Source organism: Trachurus japonicus, chromosome 11 (genome assembly GCF_045865225.1).
Source record: "Trachurus japonicus isolate A0001 chromosome 11, Traja_1.0".
NCBI lineage: Eukaryota > Metazoa > Chordata > Actinopteri > Carangiformes > Carangidae > Trachurus > Trachurus japonicus.
This window is the reverse complement of record NC_140917.1, coordinates 4615399-4636753: the sequence shown is the minus strand read 5'-3', so window position 1 is coordinate 4636753 and position 21355 is coordinate 4615399. Positions and strand designations below refer to the sequence as shown.

At 40.6% G+C, this 21355-nt stretch overlaps 1 protein-coding gene across 1 annotated transcript in view; it reads right to left on the bottom strand.

The window, feature by feature from the left end:
• The window catches only part of pkhd1l1.1 (PKHD1 like 1, tandem duplicate 1), a 76834-nt gene that overhangs the window by 55230 nt on the left and 249 nt on the right, over nucleotides 1-21355 (bottom strand). Inside the window, exons 3-19 of the mRNA XM_085790543.1 lie at nucleotides 20519-20596; nucleotides 19075-19219; nucleotides 17060-17168; nucleotides 16898-16955; nucleotides 16002-16149; nucleotides 15331-15404; nucleotides 15194-15236; nucleotides 13859-13929; nucleotides 13129-13239; nucleotides 11227-11337; nucleotides 9585-9850; nucleotides 7593-7684; nucleotides 5640-5799; nucleotides 3882-4017; nucleotides 3614-3757; nucleotides 2628-2782; nucleotides 596-706 (exon numbers count right to left, since the gene is read on the bottom strand). Of these exons, the coding sequence (XP_085646669.1) occupies nucleotides 596-706; nucleotides 2628-2782; nucleotides 3614-3757; nucleotides 3882-4017; nucleotides 5640-5799; nucleotides 7593-7684; nucleotides 9585-9850; nucleotides 11227-11337; nucleotides 13129-13239; nucleotides 13859-13929; nucleotides 15194-15236; nucleotides 15331-15404; nucleotides 16002-16149; nucleotides 16898-16955; nucleotides 17060-17168; nucleotides 19075-19219; nucleotides 20519-20596 (2012 nt within the window). The remainder of the gene's footprint in view (nucleotides 1-595; nucleotides 707-2627; nucleotides 2783-3613; nucleotides 3758-3881; nucleotides 4018-5639; nucleotides 5800-7592; nucleotides 7685-9584; nucleotides 9851-11226; nucleotides 11338-13128; nucleotides 13240-13858; nucleotides 13930-15193; nucleotides 15237-15330; nucleotides 15405-16001; nucleotides 16150-16897; nucleotides 16956-17059; nucleotides 17169-19074; nucleotides 19220-20518; nucleotides 20597-21355) is intronic.

The following is a 21355-nucleotide window of genomic DNA, read 5'->3' as shown; positions in this document are numbered from 1 at the left end:
AGATGCAGCAAACCCTCAGGTTTTACACCAACGTCTGGTCAGTTGGTGTGTTCTCACACTGGCTTGCTAAACTCAAACTCAAACTCAAACTCAAACTCAACTAAACTAAATGAACTCAACTCAACTCAACTCAACTCAACTCAACTCAACTCAACTCAACTCAACTCAACTCAACTCAACTCAACTCAACTCAACTCAACTCAACTCAACTCAACCCAATTATTTCACTTGATCAAATGTAAATTAATTTATAAACTTTCGATGATGGTATTGTTTCTAGATGATATGATATATATCTATATCTGATATATGATATTCTGTCTCTCTCTGTGAGAATAAACTTATCGTTAAAACTATAAACCATCCATTTCTTTGTGGGGGAGCAAACGTACTAAGTCAGTAGGGGATCTACTAATGTTTTCCACTGTAGCTACATAGGTTAACATCAGCCTTGTTTGGAGTGTTACCGTTGGCTGTGCTATGGGATGTCATGTTCTCTGTTTTTATACTTGAATGCACATAACCTGATGTGTGTTTTGAGATATCACGTATTCTGTTAGCAGAGCCAAAGAGCCCCAGGTCTGAGTTCACCGACCTGAGACTGGTCCTCCTCAAAGTCCTGGAAGTATTTGACCGTGGTGCCTTCAGTGGTCAGGATTTCAGCGGGACATTCGGCCGCCATCATGCCCTCCAGAGCCGACTGCACCTGTTGAGTCACACACACAGACACACACAGTGGACGTTAGAGTCTGTTCTCCAATACAGACGCTGCAGGTTCTGTATCAGACCCGGGACCGGTTTCAGGTTCATACTAGAGGATGACATTTGTTTTTGCGGGAACGGCATTAATAGATGATGATTTTCAGCCGTGTTAAACCACTAAAAAGACAGACGCGTCCATTTTTGTCGTCATCTTTCAGTGAGTCAAAACTATTTTGACTTGCGTTAGTTAGTTAAATGGGGAGCGGGTGTGGGAGATTTACAATAACAACAAAATGCAACATTTTTGCAACATGTTTGGGTTCATTTAACTAAGATGGACATAAATGGACATGGTGTGAGTGACCAATGTACTGTTTTTGTTAAACTGGCATCCATTCGCTGGCCCATAATAGAAAAATGGGACCACAGACCATGACACATTTATGTTGGTCCGATTTTTGTTGTTTGAAAATGGATTGGCAATATACAGTATATAGCTACAGATTATACCCACAGATTTACTATTACTGGTGCCATGTCATTTGAATTGAAACTGCATGAAAAACAGTACTCTAAAAAGAACACAAAATCCATTGACTTTCCTAATGACTAACTTATTAATTAAAAAAAACAGGAGTGGGAGTAATTTTGAGTGGGAGCAGGATGGGATCGGGAGTCATTCTAGGGGAGCGCCGGGTCGATTGATACACTTTTCATTTAAACGTCTTTTTCAAAGATGACGTTATGTACACAAACATTTTTATCATGTGATCAACAACTCACATGTGTATTCTCTTAGTTACAAGTGTAATTTAACACATATGTTGGATGATCGCGCTGTTTTATAACTTTGAACGTAAGTTGACATTTGTCTCAAACGCCCCACCTATGCGGGTCGTTAGAGACACAGAGGAGGGACGGTTGAAACAGCGTTTTAAACAGAAACTACTGACATTACTCTCGTTTTTATGCAGCATATCGGACAACATACTAGTGTACTCGTTATTGCCAAAATGTCACATAATTTCTCACAATATAAATAGGTCAAATAAATATTTTTGTCCCGTGCGCAATTGTCAAGATCCGCATTTCGATTAAACTCACCTTTCTTCTTTTGTACGAGTTGTTGGATGACTGCATTTTCATTTTATTTACTTATTTCCCTGTCCTAAGTCATGTTTATGGAGACACAGTTGAACATATTGTCATTTTACCCTCGGCATTTTCCCCTCACTTTGCTGAATATCTGTTGATTCATGTCATAAACACGTTTTGTTCATTAAAAATATCTGGTGTTTATTAAAAATATGTTGTTCATTCAAATCAGTTGTTGTTCATTGCAGAACAATAGAATATTAATACGGTGATTTATATACAGATATTGATCGCGCAGCGTGACCACAATCACTACGCACGGTGGCGTGAGGGACATTTGAAACAGCTGTATCAATCGTCCCTGCAGCGACTACTGACACTTCAACCTGTTTTGGCTCTAAACTTCAAAACTATGACATTGCATAGTTTAGGACCTGTTTATGTACGAATTCATCTGTTGTTAGGTCATATTATTATTGCATGAAACACACAATACAACTTTTGATCACAAAAAAACTACCGCACGTAACATTTTACTTTCCGTAGTAAAAAAAACAGGTTTGCGCTAATAACTTTTGAATGGCGTGACGTAATTTCACAAGCTTTCCCAGGATTGGTCGGTGTTGAGTGCTGAACATAGTGACAAAATCTGACGGCTCAAGCATGTGTGGTTTTCGAGGAAATCGCTGTGTATCAATCGTCCCGTGTATCAATCGACCCGGCGCTCCCCTACAGCAGTGGGACGGGATGGGATTTATTTTTTTACTCCGGGTGGGATTAGGATGGGACGAGAGTGAAAATCCACTCCCGTGTCATGCTGTAGTTCAGACCTCGGCCTCTGTTGCGTTGTAGGCGATGGGTTTGGTGGGGACGCCCCCCCACTCCAGTGTGAAGGTCTCCATGTTGCCCCTCCCCTTGGTGACCTCCACTACAGTGATGTTGGTGTCGGCGCCGTAAACCTCCGACTGAAGCAGGTCGAAGTCGCCTGCAGAGAAAAACACAGATAATCAGTTAATTATCAATCAATTATCTGCAGAAATCAAACATAACACAGACACAGTGAAATGTTAGTTTATAAAAAGGTTTTCTTTATATATTAAGATGTTTAGTTTAGTTTAGTTTAGTGAACTTAATTGTCAATCACACTATATAACAGTCAATTACACAGGGGATCGAAATTGCGTTTCCCCAAACTCCAAATGTGCAAATTAACATTGAACACACGTTTACCACACACATACAGTAGGCTATAACATAAAAGTGAACACAGACAGTGTTTTCATGCGTTATAAAAGAAGAATTCAGTATTTAATAATGCTTAACTACACTGCAAAAACTCAAATGTCTCACCAAGAATATTTGTCTTATTTCTAGTCAAAATTTAATTTCTAGTCAAAACAAATCTCATTGAACTTAAAATAAGACTCATCACCTAAAAATTAACTTGTTTTTATATCATTTTCAGTTGAAATAAGTAGAAAAATCTGATAGTGGAGCAAGTTTTTCTTTCTTATTACGAGCACAAAAAACTTGCTTTCACTGGCAGATTTTTCTACTTATTTCAAGTGAAAATTAGTTTGAAACAAGTGAAAATGATCTAAAAACAAGTTAATTTTTAGGTGATGAGTCTTATTTTAAGTGGAAAGAGATTAGTTTTGACTAAAATTGAGACATTTTGACAAGAAATAAGACAAATATTCTTGGAAAGATTTAGAGTTTTTGCAGTGTAATGCTTAATAGTGTGTAGTTATTATAAAGTGTAACCTAAATCAGTACTAGTACTACTGTAGATCAGCACCGATGACGTTGATCTCACCTCGGTCAGAGTCGAAGGTGACGGTGTAGTGAGTTCCCTCTGCGTCTTCCTGTCTGGTCACCTGGACGACGTCCGGTCTGATGGACCACAGGTGGTTCAGCGCCGCCGCCACCACCTGAGCCGAGGCGCTGACGGGGATCGGACCTGAGGACAAAGACACAGACAAAAGGTTGATTTTTTTAGTTTTTTTTTTACTTCTGGTCACAGATTTTAAAATGAGCCGTTTCCCGTCCCGGTGTGTTTGTGTGTTTGTGTGTTTGTGTGTTACCGGTCTTTGCGTGTCCGTAGCTCAGGCTGTAGAAGCTGCTGCTGCACATCTGGCCGTCGCAGCTGCTGCTCACGCTCACCTTCTGCACCTCCTTCACTCTGACGGCGTCGGTCGGCCATGAGTCAAAGGTCAACACCTGAGGGACAGACGGACGGAGACAAGGACCAGTCAGAGGGTCGAGGTTTTTACATTCGTCTATTCTTCCCTCAGCAGAAGAACAAGAACTTCTACACAAGGAAGCTGCATCGTTTGTTTAAAATATATGAATATAAAGTAGCTTAACATATTATTATAAAACCATGTGTCTAAAGGATTTAAGTTGAGAACTGTGATGAAAAAGTAGAAAAACTTCTTATGAGACCGGCACAAACCTGCTAGAGCAGATTTAACAGTTTTTAAGATTTTATAAAGAGTTTAAAATACAGTTGATTTTAGTTACTGTTTAATTTAAAGGGATAATTCAACATTTTTGGAAAATTCGCCTATTGTATCATGTATAATTATGTAACATGACGACACATGAAGCAAATACTCTGAACTACTTTCTCTTCTGAAATCCCTCCGCCCAGCAGCCGTGTCTGGAATGTAGTTCCGGCTGTATTTCCCTCTAAAACAACTCTGTCTGGTAACGTTGTGTTATTATCTCATAGCGTGGTGAATGTGCAGGTCACAACTTGTCCACCAGAGCGTTGTGGAGTTGTTGGATTGTGTATTTGATGAGTTTGATGAGGGCCAGGGGACCTGTACCGTTCACCTCCATTGTGTTCACTGAGCAGCTCACGTCTCTGCCCCGCCCATCTCAAAACAACATGCACCGATAATTAAAGGTGATGAACCTGCTGCTTAAAACTACTGAAAACATCTTCTTCTAACCTTCATGTATCTTGAATCTTGAAATACTTTATTGTCATTCACATACACAGCTGTGCACAGGATGAAATTTTGTTTGCATTCATTTCTCCCATTGCAGTGTTGAAATAGATAAGAATAAAAATAGATAAATAGACTTTAAAGGTAGAGTACAAATAAACATATAGATAAATAGAGTGAAAAATACAAAGTATAAAGTGCAGTTTGCGTTATAAAGTGTTTGAGCTCAGCGACCTTATGGCACGGGGGATGAAACTGTTGCAGAACCTGGCTGCTCTTTCCAGAGGCCAGATGGTACAATTAGTAAAGAATCAAACAATTATTTTCTTTCTTGCAGAACCAGGTGTTAAAGGGATAGTTCACCCAAATTTGAAATTGCACTCATTATCTACTCACCATCATGTCGACTAAGGGCTGGGAGAAGTTTAATAAGTCCATTTTTCTCAAAGCTCCTCTTCCCGGTTCGTCATATTTGGACAAACCAGGGTCTGTCCTCTTCCCAGTTCGTCCAAATATGACGAACCGGGAAGAGGAGCTTTAAGAAGCTTCCGCTACAAAACAAGCTTGAAAAATTTACTTATTTAATTTTTTTCGGGACAATTTTGCATTTCGGGGCTTCAATACAAGACGGACATTACATACGAGCAGCATGAAGGTATTTGGATGTTTTTTGGTGTGTCTTTTTGTTACGAAGACAGTTGGTATCCATTTGCAACCGTTACATGGACATGCACTGCTACGCCGAGCCCCCCTGTAACTCAGAGAAGCCATGGATAACTCTGAAACTTCTCCCAGCCCTTAGTCCACATGAGGATGAGTAGATAATGAGTGCAATTTCAACTATGAACTGTGAACTATCCCTTTAAATGAGGTTTAGCCGCCACACACCTGCTCTTCGTCGAACACGTCGTACTCAGCGATGATGTTCTGGATCTCGTTGACGGCGTCGTCGGTCTGGTCCTCCGTGAAGGAGCTCTCCTCCTGGAACAGACCCAGGTTCAGGCTGGCGTGGCCTCCGTATTCCTGCTGCAGGATCTCCATGTAGTAGCTGCAGGAGGTTTAAAGACTCTTAGGTTGCTTTCACACCTAACCAAGTGGACTCGAGTTCGCTTGGGGGGCTGAAAGTTGCAACATTGTTGCATTATCACTTGGTTCGGTTCCGCGTTCACACTGCAACTTCTGAACCGCACCAAACTTGCGCCCCAAGCGCACCAAACATTCTGAGCGTCAAAAGTCGACGTCACTCCGCTCGCGACTGACAGACCTGCTGGGTAACAGTAAACATGGAGCAGCATGTGAAGTTGGCTGTTTGGGGGATGTTGTTTCTTTTTTTTATGTACCAATTGCACTTGGCTCAGCAAGCCGTGCTGTACGACCACCATGTAAGGCAGCGAAGCAGAGCGCATTTCGCTCTTACTACTGCACTGAGGACGGAGAAACGGTACCAGAGGAAAAGACGGAGACTGATGAGAGATGTCGAGTTGTTGGCGTTGTTGCTACACAGACGGCGGACAAGATATGTAACCTAACAATAAAATAACCTATGCATTACGTATGTGTTTAGCAGTGGCGGCCTTAGACAGCTGGGGGCCCGTTTCAATATTTCATATGAGGCCCTGCCCTGTTAAACATCAAATGATTTTCCAGCTATGTGCCCATGTGTCGCTGATGCTTTAAACCCTGAAAGGACGCAGTAAACGCACTATCCATGCATCCCAGGTACGCACCACACATTGAGTGTTAAAATCACTATCAGGGCAAGAAACCAGGACTTAGCAGAAAAAACGAGGACTTTCATCAAAAAGCAAAATCATGTACATTTTCAGACAAACTACAGGCTTTAACAATATTCTGAATTTAAATTGGCAACAAAAGTAATGAGAGCAAAGTGCTCCGTGTTATTTCAGCACCACGGACAAGGAAAGGACGAGACATGCGGACAGACAGACAGACAGACGTACAGGTGCTGGTCCTGTCGGTGCTGCGGTGCTGGAGCAGCAGACAGACAGCTGTCTCCTCCATTAGTAAAATATGTAAATAAGCTGCGAATAATATCACATTTTAGTTGTGCTCTCGCTGTGTTTTATTTCTCTGTTAAGTTAGGACGTACTCATAGATCGCCTGTTTGGAGGCATTTTAACCCGAGGAAAAAAAGAAAAGAGGAGGAAAGTGATTGACAGACGTCAATCATCAGGTTACGCAAATGGGCGCACGTCAGGAGGAAAGCAGGAAAAACAAAAGGACATTAGAAACGCTAAGAGAAAAGGAATAATACTGGGAGAAGGAAAACGAGGGTCTATTGATAGTTTGCGGGGCGTTTTCAAAGGTAATAGCCTACGTTGTTATTGATATTTCCTGCCGTTATTGTTAATTAGGAGCGACTAGTAGGCTACAGTGTCGCGGTGTGGCATGATACGCGCATCAGTGGTTGTAGAGCGGATCAGGGGTCGAGTGTGTGACCGCACGGTGGACAGAGCTGTTTGTGTGTGTGGTGGATGTAGGCCTGTGTGTGTGTATGATAACGGTTGAAACATAGGTAAGGCCGCCTATGGTGTTTAGTCCGCTGAGCTTTCACACTGCATACGAACCGAACCAGGGTTCACTTGCAAACGGACCGAGACCCCCGTTTTCAAGCGGACCAGAGTTCGTTTGTTTGATCCGCACCAGAGTTCGTATGAGCTTTCACACCTGCCCAAACGAACCGGACTATCCGAGCAAACGAACTCTGGTCCGTTTAAAGCGGACCAAAGGAAGACAGTGTGAATGCGCCCTAAGTCAGTGTTTTATTCATTAATGTTTAGATTTATTGTGAATATGGTGCAGAAACAGAAGCAGACTCACGGCTTCCCCTCCTCCAGAAACAGAACCTCCGTCCTCTGGGAATCCAGGTAATTGAAGTTGGGGACGTAATACGGCTGATGAGCAACTTTAACCTGGAGAGGAAGATAAAAGATCATCAGGAGTTTTTATTTTTATTTAGTCTTTCAGTTTGCTTTTTTATTTCAGTTTTCGTGAGTTCAACAAGTGATGAATCAGTTTTAGTTTAGTTTTTATTTTAGAGGAATTGACTAGTTTTTATTTAGTCTTAGTCTTAGTTGTAGTTTTTATTGAGTCTTAGTCTTTGCTGTAGTTGTTCAGGTTTTAGGCAAGGCAAGGCAAGGCAATTTTATTTGTATAACCCGTTTTTACAAACAGTTTGTCTCAAAGGGCTTCACATGGCATCGTAACAACATCCTCTGTCCTTAGACCCTCACATCGACTGAGGAAAAACTCCATGGAAAACCCTTTTAACAGGGAAAAATTGGAGAAACCTCAGGGTGAGCAACAGAGGAGGGATCCCTCACCCAGGACGGACAGACGGGACATAGATGTTGTTACAGACAAGAAAACAGTTTACAGTTTGTCACAGAATGTGCGAAATATGGAAATGTTAGCAGGAGTTGATGAAGGCAGTCTCTGGTGAGGGGGGGAGTGGCGTTTTCTTCCTGCAGCTTTGGACATCGACAAGAAAACTACAACTAAGCTGCTGTTATCTGATGAAACTTTACTTTACTGCAGTTTAGCATCAAACCTGGAGCTTGGAGCTACTTCTAGTTTTTAGTTTTATTTCAGTTTACTAGATTATTTTTTCACTGCTAGTTTTAGTTTTCAGTGTTGTGCAAGTTAATGAAAAATAGTAACTAGTTACAGTTACTAGTTACTTCATTTAAAAAGTAACTCAGTTAGTAACTGAGTTACTTAAACCAAAAAGTAATGCGTTACTGAGAAAGTAACTTTTTCGTTACTTTAAAACGTTTTTTTTGGTGTTTTTTTTCCAATGCTCCCACTAAATAAAGGTTGATGGAATGGGCTTTATGCACAGCTCCACTTACTTCCTGAACTTAAACCAGCTCCTTTATTTCCTGTCTTGCATTATTGGACAAACTGATTAATCCAGGTGTGTCTGTGACTCTGACCTCAGTAGTCACAACAATGGTCAGACACCTGGAATCAGGAGCAGTGGAGCTGTGGAGCTGTGCATAAAGCCTTTTCCCCTCTAACCGTCATTTCTGTAGACTGATGCTGATGAAAAAACGCGTATTTTTATCTGTAAATTTTACCATCATCATCATCATCATCATCATCATGCTGCATCTTGACCGAGTTACATTCAAGAACCTGTTTTCAGTGACGGAAAGTAGGTAAATTCACTCCAGCGGTCTTTTTTTTTCGATCTATCAGCTGTGTTTACCCAGAGCGATTGCTCTGTGTTTAGCGTTTCAGGCGTCAATTGGAGTCCGTCTGTCTGTCGGATTCATACCGCTGCTGCTGCTCGGGTGGAGTGGGTGCTTGTGTCTCGCTGTGACTCTCGAGCTGTGTCCCAGGGGCTGCAGGCTGCACTGGGACACAGCTGATGGGTCTCGGATGCTGCGTTAGCTGCGTTACCTTAGCTCGCCGTCATGCCCTGTCCTGACCTGAGGCAGCTGATGTGTGGTCGAAACCACCTTGCGTTTCATTCAACCGAACTGTAGTAACGCGCCACTTCACATTCTCAGTAACGGCAACGGCGTTGTAACGATGGGAAAAGTAATTAATTAGATTACTCGTTACTGAAAAAAATAACGCCGTTAGTAACGCCGTTATACTCTAACGCCTTTATTACCAACACTGGTTTTAGTGAACTATAATAACCCTGGACGTGACTCGAGTCCAGTCTGGAGTACCACAACTCTACTGGATCAACCCGGTCTTGTTAATGTTTGACCATCTCTCTGTTGCTTTTTAACTTAAATATAAAGTTAGTATAATATAATATGTAATATAATATAATGTGTAAGCTGTGTGTGTCTGCACCTTGTCCTCGGGCCGGCTGGAGTTGCTGAGGTAGAGCTCACAGCGGTCGTCACAGTGCAGGTAGACGGTGAAGTTTCCGGTGGCCGGCGGGACGAGGAACCCTCGGGACCGCGTGGAGAACCAGTTGTGGTTCAAGGGGAAGGCGTGCGGCATGGCGTCGATCCACTGGCTCCAGTAGCCCGTCATGTTGTCATGGTAATCCCAGATGTCGGTCAGGGAACGCGGCCTCGTGTTGTTCCATCCCTCCATCCTCAGACCTCGGCTTCCTGCACGAACACGACACAAGACACAACATGACAGCTTTTATCTGTTCCTATGCAAGGATGGAAACTATGGAATTTGATTTTATACATTTCCAGGTCTGGAAAAATATGTAAAATGGAAACTATTGTATGGAAATATATTTATCTTAATACTTATCTGGGTTTGGTTTTATCAGTTAGTTATTTGGGTTAATTATTTTGAATGCGCTATTGTACCTAGCTACAATCTCCTGGAAATTATTTGGTGACATACTGGCATACACATTCAGAATAATGAAAACAAACGATTAATTGCATAATTTATTTACAGGATACACATCTAATTACTCAAATGCCACAAATTATTTGAATTTTTTTTACAGAGAAGTCTGGAAAAAGTCCTGAATTTTGAAATGTCAAATGTGTAGGAAGTAGGAATCCTGGTTTGTCGACCAACACACACTTTTAATCTGTTATTCTGTCCAGCAAGCAGGGAGCACAGGATTATTAAAGGTATTTTTTATGTATTATGTGTTTTATTTTTTGTACAATTTTATATAGATTATGATTCATATATTTATTTAGTTCTCAAATGTCCTGTTTCTCTTTTATCAACAGGAAACTGAATGGAACTATTTGTCCATCGATCCCATTCTTGATATCTAACCCTTCAGATTTGTCACAATCAATCACTCAAACATGAATTGATTAGATATTGGTCATAAAGGAAATTGAAAACAATATCTCAGAGTATTTCTTCTTCAACTTCTTCACAGATGTTCGCTTGGACTCAACAACTTGTTAATTCGATTTTTTTTGTGGCTTTAGGTCAAAGCTCCAGACCATTTACAATCTATTATTCAAGAACAAACACAGACAGTTCATATTTTCTGGGAATGTGGATGAACAGGATTAAACCTGGAGGAGGCGACATTAGGTTTTTAAATCTTTTGCTTTAAAACAAACACAACTTTTAGATGCGAGGCGGCAAAGCAACAACTTGACCCTGACGTTAAAGACACAGAGCGAAGTGAATAAAGGTTTAAATCTGGACACGGAGCTCCGATTGATCGACTTCCTCCTTAGTAAGTAAACATTCCTTTCATACATGTCACTTTATTGACTTTTTCATTAGTTAATAATTAATATTTTTCTGCGACAGCGTTTCTCAGAGTTAAAAACCGTTGGCTGACTGACTGACGGCAAACCTGTTTTTTCTGTTACAGTCAGATAAGAGACAACAAAGACGATCCAGGTGTTTAGAGACCTGATGGAGCGTGACGGACACATGGACAGATGCTTCACATTCCTGCTGCGATTAACGAGCTGAAGTTCGTCCTTTTGTTCAGATAATGACACAGCAGCTCCACTTAGAGGAGACAGAGATGTTATGTCCTCACCTGGGAACCCTCGTGTGCTGTTGGGACTTCTCATGTGGTCGTCCATCGGGCGTTCGGCCGTCGTGCACGTGATCATGTTGTCGGTGACAGTGTGGACGTCACAGGGCAAACCTGAGGAGACACACAACACAACACAACTACTTCACACACAGTAACACACACACTTACATTATCAATATGAAGGACAGTTATAAAAGACAATAATAAGGAACAACACATTCGCTCCTTCATATAAAAACCATCAAATACTCATTAAGCGGAGACACTACAGGTGAATAGGGGGAAAAAATTAACTAACAGATTTCACCATGAAACTTCCCAAGTTCATCACTCACATTAAGACAATTATTTTTTGTATTACAAGTTTTGTCAAATTTTATGTTTAAATATGTAAATGAGGCAATATCTGATGAAATATGTGCTAATTTGCATACATTTCCAGAACAGAAATCTGAACAATGGATAAAGCTACTTTGTTTTATTTTGTTGACATATTAGAGTCAGAAGTTTTTACAGAGGAGGATTTTGGATATCTCTTTTTATCACTCTGTAAATGATAAAATACTGTCACCAGCCCTAAAAAATCCAATTTCGCCATGTTTTTAGGAACAAAACTTTGTATAAATGAGGCTGTGAATGATATATCAACAATCCCCTCTGTAAAAACCTTCAGAATATAGAAAGGGATCAAACTGGAAGGTTTGGTGTCTGTAAGTGCTGCTGAAGTGGAGATTTCTAGCTCAGAGTCTGAGTCTGAAAAACTCTTTCTGAGAAAACGGCCGTTAAAGACTTGGACTGTAAAACTACATAGATTGTTATTGTCAATCGTACTTTAATGATTTGTTGTGGATACGAAGGAAATTACATAATTGTTCAGGACAGAGAGAGCTTTACAACGACACCTGACATGACATTGACTTTGAACGTCTCAATAATGACTTGTCATGTTGGTGTCAGTGATGTGTTTGTTATCTGAGGCTCATGTGACGCTTCCTTATCTGATCAATACTGATTATCTTTGATGACAGACGGACAGATACTCATGAAGTCTGTTTGAACTCTGAGATCTGGTCACAGTTTGGTTTTAAAAAGACTCTAAAGAAACACAGAGGACTGATCCTAACGACTGTTTCACTTGAATGTTTTTAGTTTTTAGTTTTTCTGTAGATTTAAAGCTGAATAATCTGATCATATAAACTTTTTCATCAACCAGATTAAAGTCTAAACGTTTTAGATATTAAAATGTTTTCTGTATCTGATGATTGGTCCTCGTCAGGTGTCAAACGTGACGATGTGATCGGCGACAGGATGAAAGCGAGCGATGAGAGGTTAAAGGTCGCGGTCGGCTGCGTCTCTGAGCTCCGTCGTCGGATTCTTTCTGCTTCTTTCACACGTTTCTTTTGTTGTGAGGAATGTTGAGCTGCTGTTGTGTTGAAAAGGATTATCACCGTCGCACAACAACTCCTGCACGACAACATGACAACCTTTGTTCACCAGAGACGAGACGAGACGAGACGAGACGAGACGAGACGAGACGAGACGATGAACACACTGTACTGATGCTGTCACGGCAACAGGTGGGACAGGAGGAGACGGGAGGAGATAGGAGAGGAAGGAAGGAGATAAGAGGAGACAAGAGGAGGAGACAGGTGAAGGAGACAGGAGAGGAGACAGGAGAGGAAGGAAGGAGACAAGAGGAGATAGAAGAGGAAGGAAGGAGACAAGAGGAGACAAGAGGAGGAGACAGGTGAAGGAGACAGGAGAGGAAGGAAGGAGACAAGAGGAGATAGAAGAGGAAGGAAGGAGACAGGAGGAGACAAGAGGAGGAGACAGGAGGAGGAGACAGGTGAAGGAGACAGGAGGAGACAGATGAGGACTCTCCACCCTGACAGGGACAGTTACCTCCGACGAGGACTCGCGCCGGCCGGTCGGTCTGGTCGAAGTAGCGCCCGTGGACGGTCAGCAGCGTCCCGCCCAGCAGGCTGCCGTTGGACGGAGAGACGCCCGTCACCTCTGATCATGGAGACAGAGACACAGAGACACAGAGAGACGTTGAACATGGAGAAGAATAAAAACCAGGGTTCCTACAGCTTAAGCCAAGTTAAATTTAAGACTTTTTTAAAGCCACTTGAAATGAAATTTAAGACCGACTTCACAATAAACACAAATGCAGAAAAAAACACACAAATTACATAGGGTTAGGGACAATTTTCCCACTTCCAAGGTAAAGTGACGGCTACATGAACATTGGATTGTGTCTCTTTCCAGCTGTTGTTTCAAAATAAATGCATAAAAAGTCCGGAAAAAAAAAAAAAAACACTGACTCAGGAGCTGCTGGCGGTGAGAAATTTAGCGTTGACGGCCGCCACTAACTTCTCTATGTCAGAATGTTACCAATTATTTTGAGATTTCAGACAAATTATAATCATAAAATCCCACTTACCAAGTGTTAACATTTTTAAGACTTTTGAAAAATTGATTTAAGACATTTTAATGCCAATTAAGGCCTTATTTATAGATTAATGAATTCAATGCCCTTTAAGACTTTTTAAGGATCCGTAAGAACCCTGAAAACCAGAGTGAAGACAGACTCTGTCCTCTGGTCTCTGGTCTCTGTCTCCTCCTGGTTTACCTGCGTAGGTCTGGAACATGGACAGTTTCCCCACCGCCGAGACTCGGTACAGACGCTTCTCTGGAGTACTCCTGCAGAGGGGGGAGGAGGGGTATTAGTTTTTATCTTCATTGAACAAACAAAGTCAGACAGAGGTAAACTGGGAGCAGATTCTCACAGCAACAGTCGCCCAGGTACGACGGAGTATTAGGGCCACATTGAGAAAAAAAAGAAAACACAGACTTTGAGAATAAAGTCATAAATTACGAGAAAAACGTCGTAAATTATGAGAATAAAGTCTTAAATTTACAAGAAAAAAGTTATAACATTACTAGAATAAAGTCGTAACATTACGAGATAAAGTCTTAATTGTACGAGAAAAAAGTCATAACATTATGAGAATAAAGTTGTAAATCTACGACTTTATTCTCGAAGTTTGAGATTTTTTTATTTGCTAATGTGGCCCTGATACTCCGTTGTACCCAGGAGATGAGAACGTGTCATAGAACTCAGTGATCGGATTATTAATGACAATAAAAACTAGAAAAGTTTGATTCATTACAGAACAGGATGACGGTTACAGTGAGAACGAAGATGATCTGAATAAAAATTAGTGACAAAGTTAATACAAAACCTACAAAAAAACACACACAAGGAAACACTTGACGCACACTAAGCTGAGACTGAGCTGGTTGATCTTACAACATGTTTGTTAAAGAGTCAGTGGTGCTACAGTATGTCAGGTAGCTATTTAGAGTGGGGATTATTATTCTCTACGGTCGGTCAGCTGGGAGATCAACTGGTTCAAAGTTCAGTTCACAAAGTTTAAAATGAACTAGTTCATAATTCAGAACTTTGAACTAAGTTCACACTGAGTTCCAAAAATGAACCAGTTCGTAGTTCTTTTTTATAAAAAATATGTTGCTGCAATCTTATTTTCACAAATTATTGCCACAGCCCATAATAGAACCACAGACAAGAGTTATTTTATCAGTTTTAATGAAAAAGGTCACCGCTCATCCGTTGGTAAAATAATTCTAAGACTTAGAAAACAACAAAATAGCAACCGCACACTCAAAACACTCTGTCAATTTAAATTGAAACAACTATTTTGTTGTTTTCACCAGTTTTAACACTGAAACCATGAGTCAGGTTTCATCTTTGTATCCAAACAGGGTTTAGACATTTGGAAACCTGGCTCACTCTTGAACGAAGTCGTACTGTGAGAGAGCACCGTTCACAAACGCCAGAATGAACGCGTTCACGATAACGTTCATGAAGCAGAAATACAGTTCGGATCAGCTCAACTCAAATGTTTTCAGACTGAACTCGGATCAGTTTGGTGCTTTACTGTACCTTCCAAAGTCGTTGTCCAGGATGTAGCTGAGGTTGTGGTGACCTAGTGCAGACAGACACGTCGTCATGGTTACACTACATCTGGTTTTATCAGTGAGGTGTGTGTGAGCAGCAGCAGCAGCTGTGCAGCTTCTTACCGACGTACGTCCCCGTCATCCTGCAGCTCATCCAGCCCCAGTGAGACGTCTCGGCCCGCAGCCGCAGCTGGTAGCTTCACACACATTAACACACGTTAACACACGTTTATATACGTTTATATACGTTTACAGGGTATATACAGGAATCTTGAAGTTAATTTTAATACCCTTTTAAGACTTTTTCAAGACCTTCTCAATATTTTTCAATACCTCACCGCCACTTCAAGCTGTAACCATTTACATCAGTGACGCTTTTAACGTAACAGTTTTAGTTTGTGATAAAGACTCTAGACCACTATGATACAACAGAATTCAAAATAGGCTAGGATAATAAATCCAAGGCAAAGTTTATCAAAAAACTAAACAAAAAAACATTGCGCCACACAATGTTTTTTAGGACTCAAACTCTTGGACAGCTAATTCAGAAAAAATACCTTAAAAATGTAACACTTTATAAAGTTGTGAAAAGACTTTTTAATACTTTTTAAGGGTCTTAATTTTCCCAAAATTGATTTATCACCTTTTTAATACTTTTCAAGACCCCGCGGACACCCTGGTTTCTATACCACATCAGGATGTCGGCAGAGTTTCACCTGCAGCTAAACTGTGATGCAACATCTGGACTTTATATTTCTACTGTAGATAAAAAATAATGATGAATAAAAACTCACAGTTCGTCAGAGTTTGGTTTGAGCATCTCGCAGGGCATCCCGCCCATGTAGGACCTGAGGAAGCGGACGTTGAGGCCGTTGGAGCTCTTGGCCGTGTTGCTGCCGTAGACGTCGGTGAAGATCCGTCCGTACGCAGTCACCACGGTTCCTGAACAACGTTTAAAGGGATAGTTCAACATTTTGGCAAACTGGCCCATTGCCATAATCCCTATAGTCACAGCCCGTAGGTTCGTTACCTTTAATTGTCGGTGCAAGCTATTTTTAGAACGGCGGAGCAGAGCCGTGAGCTGCTCAGAGCTACGCTACGGAGGCTCATTATGGGATTTCTTGGTTTCCCTTCATCAAACTCATCAAATACACAATCCAACAACTCCAAAACGCTCTGGTGGACAAGTTGTGACCTGCACATTCACCACGCTATGAGATAATAACACAACGTTACCAGACAGAGTTGTTTTAGAGGGAAATACAGAGACTGCTTGTTGAAAAACTGTCCCTGAAGGCAACGCGCATCAGTGGTTTTGCATGAATTTACCTCTAAAACAACTCTGTGTGGTAATGTTGTGTTATTATCTCATAGCGTGGTGAATGTGCAGGTCACAACTTGTCCACCAGAGCGTTGTGGAGTTGTTGGATTGTGTATTTGATGAGTTTGATGAGGGAAAACCAAGAAATCCCATAATTAGCCTCCGTAGCGTAGCTCTGAGCAGCTCGCGGCTCTGCTCCGCCGTTCTAAAAACAGCTTGCACCGACAATTAAAGGCAACGAACCTACTGCTATGACTATAGGGATTATGGCATATGGGCCAATTTGCCAAAATGTTGAACTATCCCTTTAACACACACACACACACACACACACACATCATCATCATATGAGACAGAGTGTGACTGTACCTGGGGGGCCGGTGACCGGGGAGATGGAGTCGATGGTCGGGGTTCGATACCACACGGTCTGAAGGAACAGGAAGTGAAGACTGACTGTTAGTAACCAGAGAGTGTGTGTGTGTGTGTGTGTGTGTGTGTGTGTGTGTGTGTGTGTGTGTGTGTAGAACTGACGTAGATGCTGCAGTGATACGGTCTGTAGTCGCCGCGACAGATGTTTTTATCTGGGATGGGAACGCCGTCCACGCTGACTCGCACCCAGTACTGAGCTCTGGGCATCGCCCTGACACACAACACACCGACAGACCATAACATCAGAAACCACAGCTGGGATGTTGCCCAGGAAATATATACAGTATATATACAGCTCTGGAAAAAACTAAGGGACCACTTTCACAAATGTTTCTTAAGTTTCCAGTTTAAAAAAAACCTCACAACTTATTTGACTTAATGAGACAGAAGATTATAAAAAACACTGTGGGGATTAAACATTGACATTTTCCCACTGAAATTGATTAATAAACTCTTCCCAAGTTCAAATATTTGTGTTGTGTTGTTGAGCAATGAATATGAACATGTTTTCTTTGCATTATTATTAGTCAAGGTCTGAAAAGACTTAAAACATCATTGTTATTTTGACCACACTGCAAAAACTCAAAATCTTTCCAAGAATATTTGTCGTATTTCTTGTTAAAATGTCTCATTTCTAGTCAAAACTAATCTCTTTCCACTTAAAATAAGACTCATCACCTAAAAATTAACTTGTTTTTAGATCATTTTCACTTGTTTCAAACAAATTTTCACTTGAAATAAGTAGAAAAATCTGCCAGTGAAAGCAAGTTTTTTGTGCTTGTAATAAGAAAGAAAATCTTGCTCCACTGTCAGATTTTTCTACTTATTTCAAGTGAAAATTAGCTTGAAAGAAGTAAAAAAGTGTCGAAAAACAAGCTACCTTTTAATGTGATGAGTCTTTTAAGTATAATGAGATTTGTTTTGACTAGAAATAAGACAAATATTCTCTGTAAGATTTGGAGTTTTTGCAGTGTAGTTGTCATTTTCTGCCGATAAATTTGCTCTAAAAGACAAGATTTTTATTTCAATTTTGGGAGAAATGTTGTCAGTAGTTCATAGAATAATAATAATTAGAATATTATTATTAATATTAGAATAATTTTACTCAAAAACAAACCTACAAATAGTAAAAACCAGAGAAACTGATCATTTTGAAGTGGTCTCTTAATTTTTTTCCACAGCTATATAATATATAAAAACATCAGTAAACTTTAAAGGGATACTCCAACATTTTTTTTTCCCGTGTCTTGCCTCACTCCCGAGTCCATGACCAGCAGATAGACACCATCCTTTCGACTGTGCGTGCAGTAACCATGGAGATAGAGCCGTATCGCCGTAATTAGCTTAGCTCAAACACTGGAAGTGTATGGGTAGTGTTAGCCTGCCTCCTACCCGAGCCGAAATCAGCAGTCAGAAGCTGGTTTCATTTTAGCTCTAAACTCTGTAAATATATCACTTTATCCACATTTCAAACATGTTTAGGTGAGAAAGTAGCCGTTTAGATCAGCAGTGTGTCATTAATTTGTCTAAATACCAGCTGTTTACAATTTTGTTCGGACGAATTCGGTGCTACTCAAGCTAGCCGTTGTGACCAACGCACTTCCGGTTACTTTCACAAAATAAAACACCTGTTGCCCTTTACATACAGAAAACCATGACGATAGAATTTGTGCTTTTACTTTGAAATAGGAAGCTAACCTACCCTCGATGTAGCTAGCTTGAACCAAAATAAAGCGTCTTTGCTTGAACCCTCCGTTTTGACCGATCTCGTCCCGTTAGCGGCATTTGACCGCTCAAGATGCCTTACCGGAGAGTTTTGTCAGCTCTGAGACGAAGATCGGCCCGCCGGTTTCCATTTAGAGTTGCTGAAGAGTTTCTCTGATGACTTTAGGTGGAGGCAGGCTAACACTACCCATACACTTCCAGTGTTTGAGCTAAGCTAATTACAGGCGATACGGCTCTATCTCCCTCGTTACTGCACGCACAGTCGAAAGGATGGTGTCTATCTGCTGGTCATGGACCCGGGAGTGAGGCAAGACACGAAAAAAAAAAATGTTGGCGTATCCCTTTAACCTTATAAAATAAAATCACAGAGGTGAGGACAGGTGTGGACCTACCTGGTGTAGCAGAGGATCTGGTTCGCGTGTGTGGAGTCTCTCTCCACGTCACAGGGGACGGACAACGTGTCCGACACCAGAGTCACTTGGTTCCCGAACGAGTCGTCGGTCGGGTTCAGCTGGAACTGACGCTCCTGAGCGAAACCTGCAGACACACCAGACAGACCATTCATAAACCGATCACTACAACTTCCTGTCATCAGTTTTATCTGTCGCGATATATTTCTATCTTTCATAGATGGAGCCTATACACTGTTAACCCGGACAAGTTGATTGTACTTAAACCACTTTCATCAAATGATTGCCTCAAATGGTTTAAGTTATTGACAGTAGAGAAAATTAATTTGTTCATAGTTCATAGTCAACTTAAATATAATGGTCAGAATTTAAAATTTTAAGTTACATAAACGTAAATGCTTTATATAATCAACAATTTAAATAAACTGTGGAGTCTGCTTAAAAGTACAATATTTAGAATTTAATATTATAAGTCAAATACACTTAAAGTCCTATTTTTTGTGAATTACCACACACCACCACACACAATCAGGGCCGTTGTATAGGGGAGAAAGGTGATGATAATTCTAGGGGCCCAGCGCCCAGTGGGGCCCATAAAAACCCCAGTAGTCTAATCTTTGTATGACTGATTTATTCTGCGTAAGACCCTGACTAATACTCATAGTACACTGTAAAAACTCAACATCTTTCCAAGAATATTTGTCTTATTTTTTGTCAAAATGTCTCATTTCTAGTCAAAACTAATCTCTTTCCACATAAAATAAGACTCATTACCTAAAAATTAACTTGTTTTTAGATAATTTTCACTTAAATTCACAATAAATAGAAAAATCTGCCAGTGAAAGTAAGTTTTTTGTGCTTGTAATAAGGAAGAAAAACTTGCTCCACTGTCAGATTCTTATCTGTAAATCTACTTATTCCAAGTGAAAATATGCTTGAAAGAAGTAAAAAGTGTCTAAAAACAAGCTACTTTTAATATGATGTGTCTTATTTTAAGTATAATGAGATTTGTTTTGACTAGAAATAAGACAAATATTCTTGCTAAGGTTTGAGTTTTTGCAGTGTAATGCTGCATTAGCATCAAAACAAAGTAGGCTAAATAAAAAACGATAATACATACGTAGTCTAAGAAAAAAAAAAAGGAAAAGTTAGGGGGAGGGGCCCACTTTAGTATTCTTTAAGGGGACCCAGAATTCCTAGCAACGGCCCTGCACACAAAACAGTACATTTTATTTATTTTATTTCATTTTACGCACAACAAAGCAACAAATAGATGATGCTCTGTGTGAAATACTACAACATGCAAATCCAAAAATAACAGTGCAACTTTCAAAAATCAATAACCAGTGTCTAAATTCAGATTTTAAATAAATAAACTCATGAATTATTATCTTGTAGCTAAATTATATTCACAAAGACTTCTCACCGGATCCAGAGATGGTGAGTCTGGTCGCTCCGCTGTCGCTTCCTCTACGTGGAGACACGAAGTCCACGCGCTGAGCGGCTGCAACAGACACACACACACGTTACGTCATCAGATAGAGTCGGTGATTGGAAACTGATCATCAGAGCTGATCAAGTTTATTATTGATCATCATCATCAGAGTCACTCACTGCAGCAGCACCAGAGCGCGAGGAGGAGGAGGAGGAGGAGAGCGGCCGGCTGCAGCGCGCGCTCCATCCTGGAGATTTCCCAGAGTTCCCCGCGGCCTCACCTGTTCTGTTGTCGGCTGCGGCTCAGGTGCAGCGGAGGAGGAAAACTACGGTAACTGCGGAGGAGGAGGAGGCAGTGAACGCAACACAGAGCGACTGTTAGAGAGGACACTGCAAAACTCAAAATCTATCCAAGAATATTTGTCTTATTTCTAGTCAAAATAAATCAAATGATACTAAAAATAAGACTCATCACATAAAAAAGTAGCTTGTTTTATGACACTTTTTACTTCTTTCAAGCAGATTTTCACTTGAAATAAGTAGAAAAATCTGATAGTGGAGCAAGTTTTTCTTTCTTATTACAAGCCCAAAAAACCCTGCTTTCACTGGCAGATTTTTCTACTTATTTCAAGTGAAAAATTGTTTGAAACAAGTGAAAATTATCTAAAAACAAGTAAATTTTTAAGTGATGAGTCTTATTTTAAGTGGAAAGAGTTTAGTTTTGACTAGAAATGAGACATTTTGACAAGATATAGCCTATGGCAAATACTCTTGGAAAGATTTTGAGTTTTTGCAGTGGAGGAGGGTTCATCAGGATGGAGAAATAAAA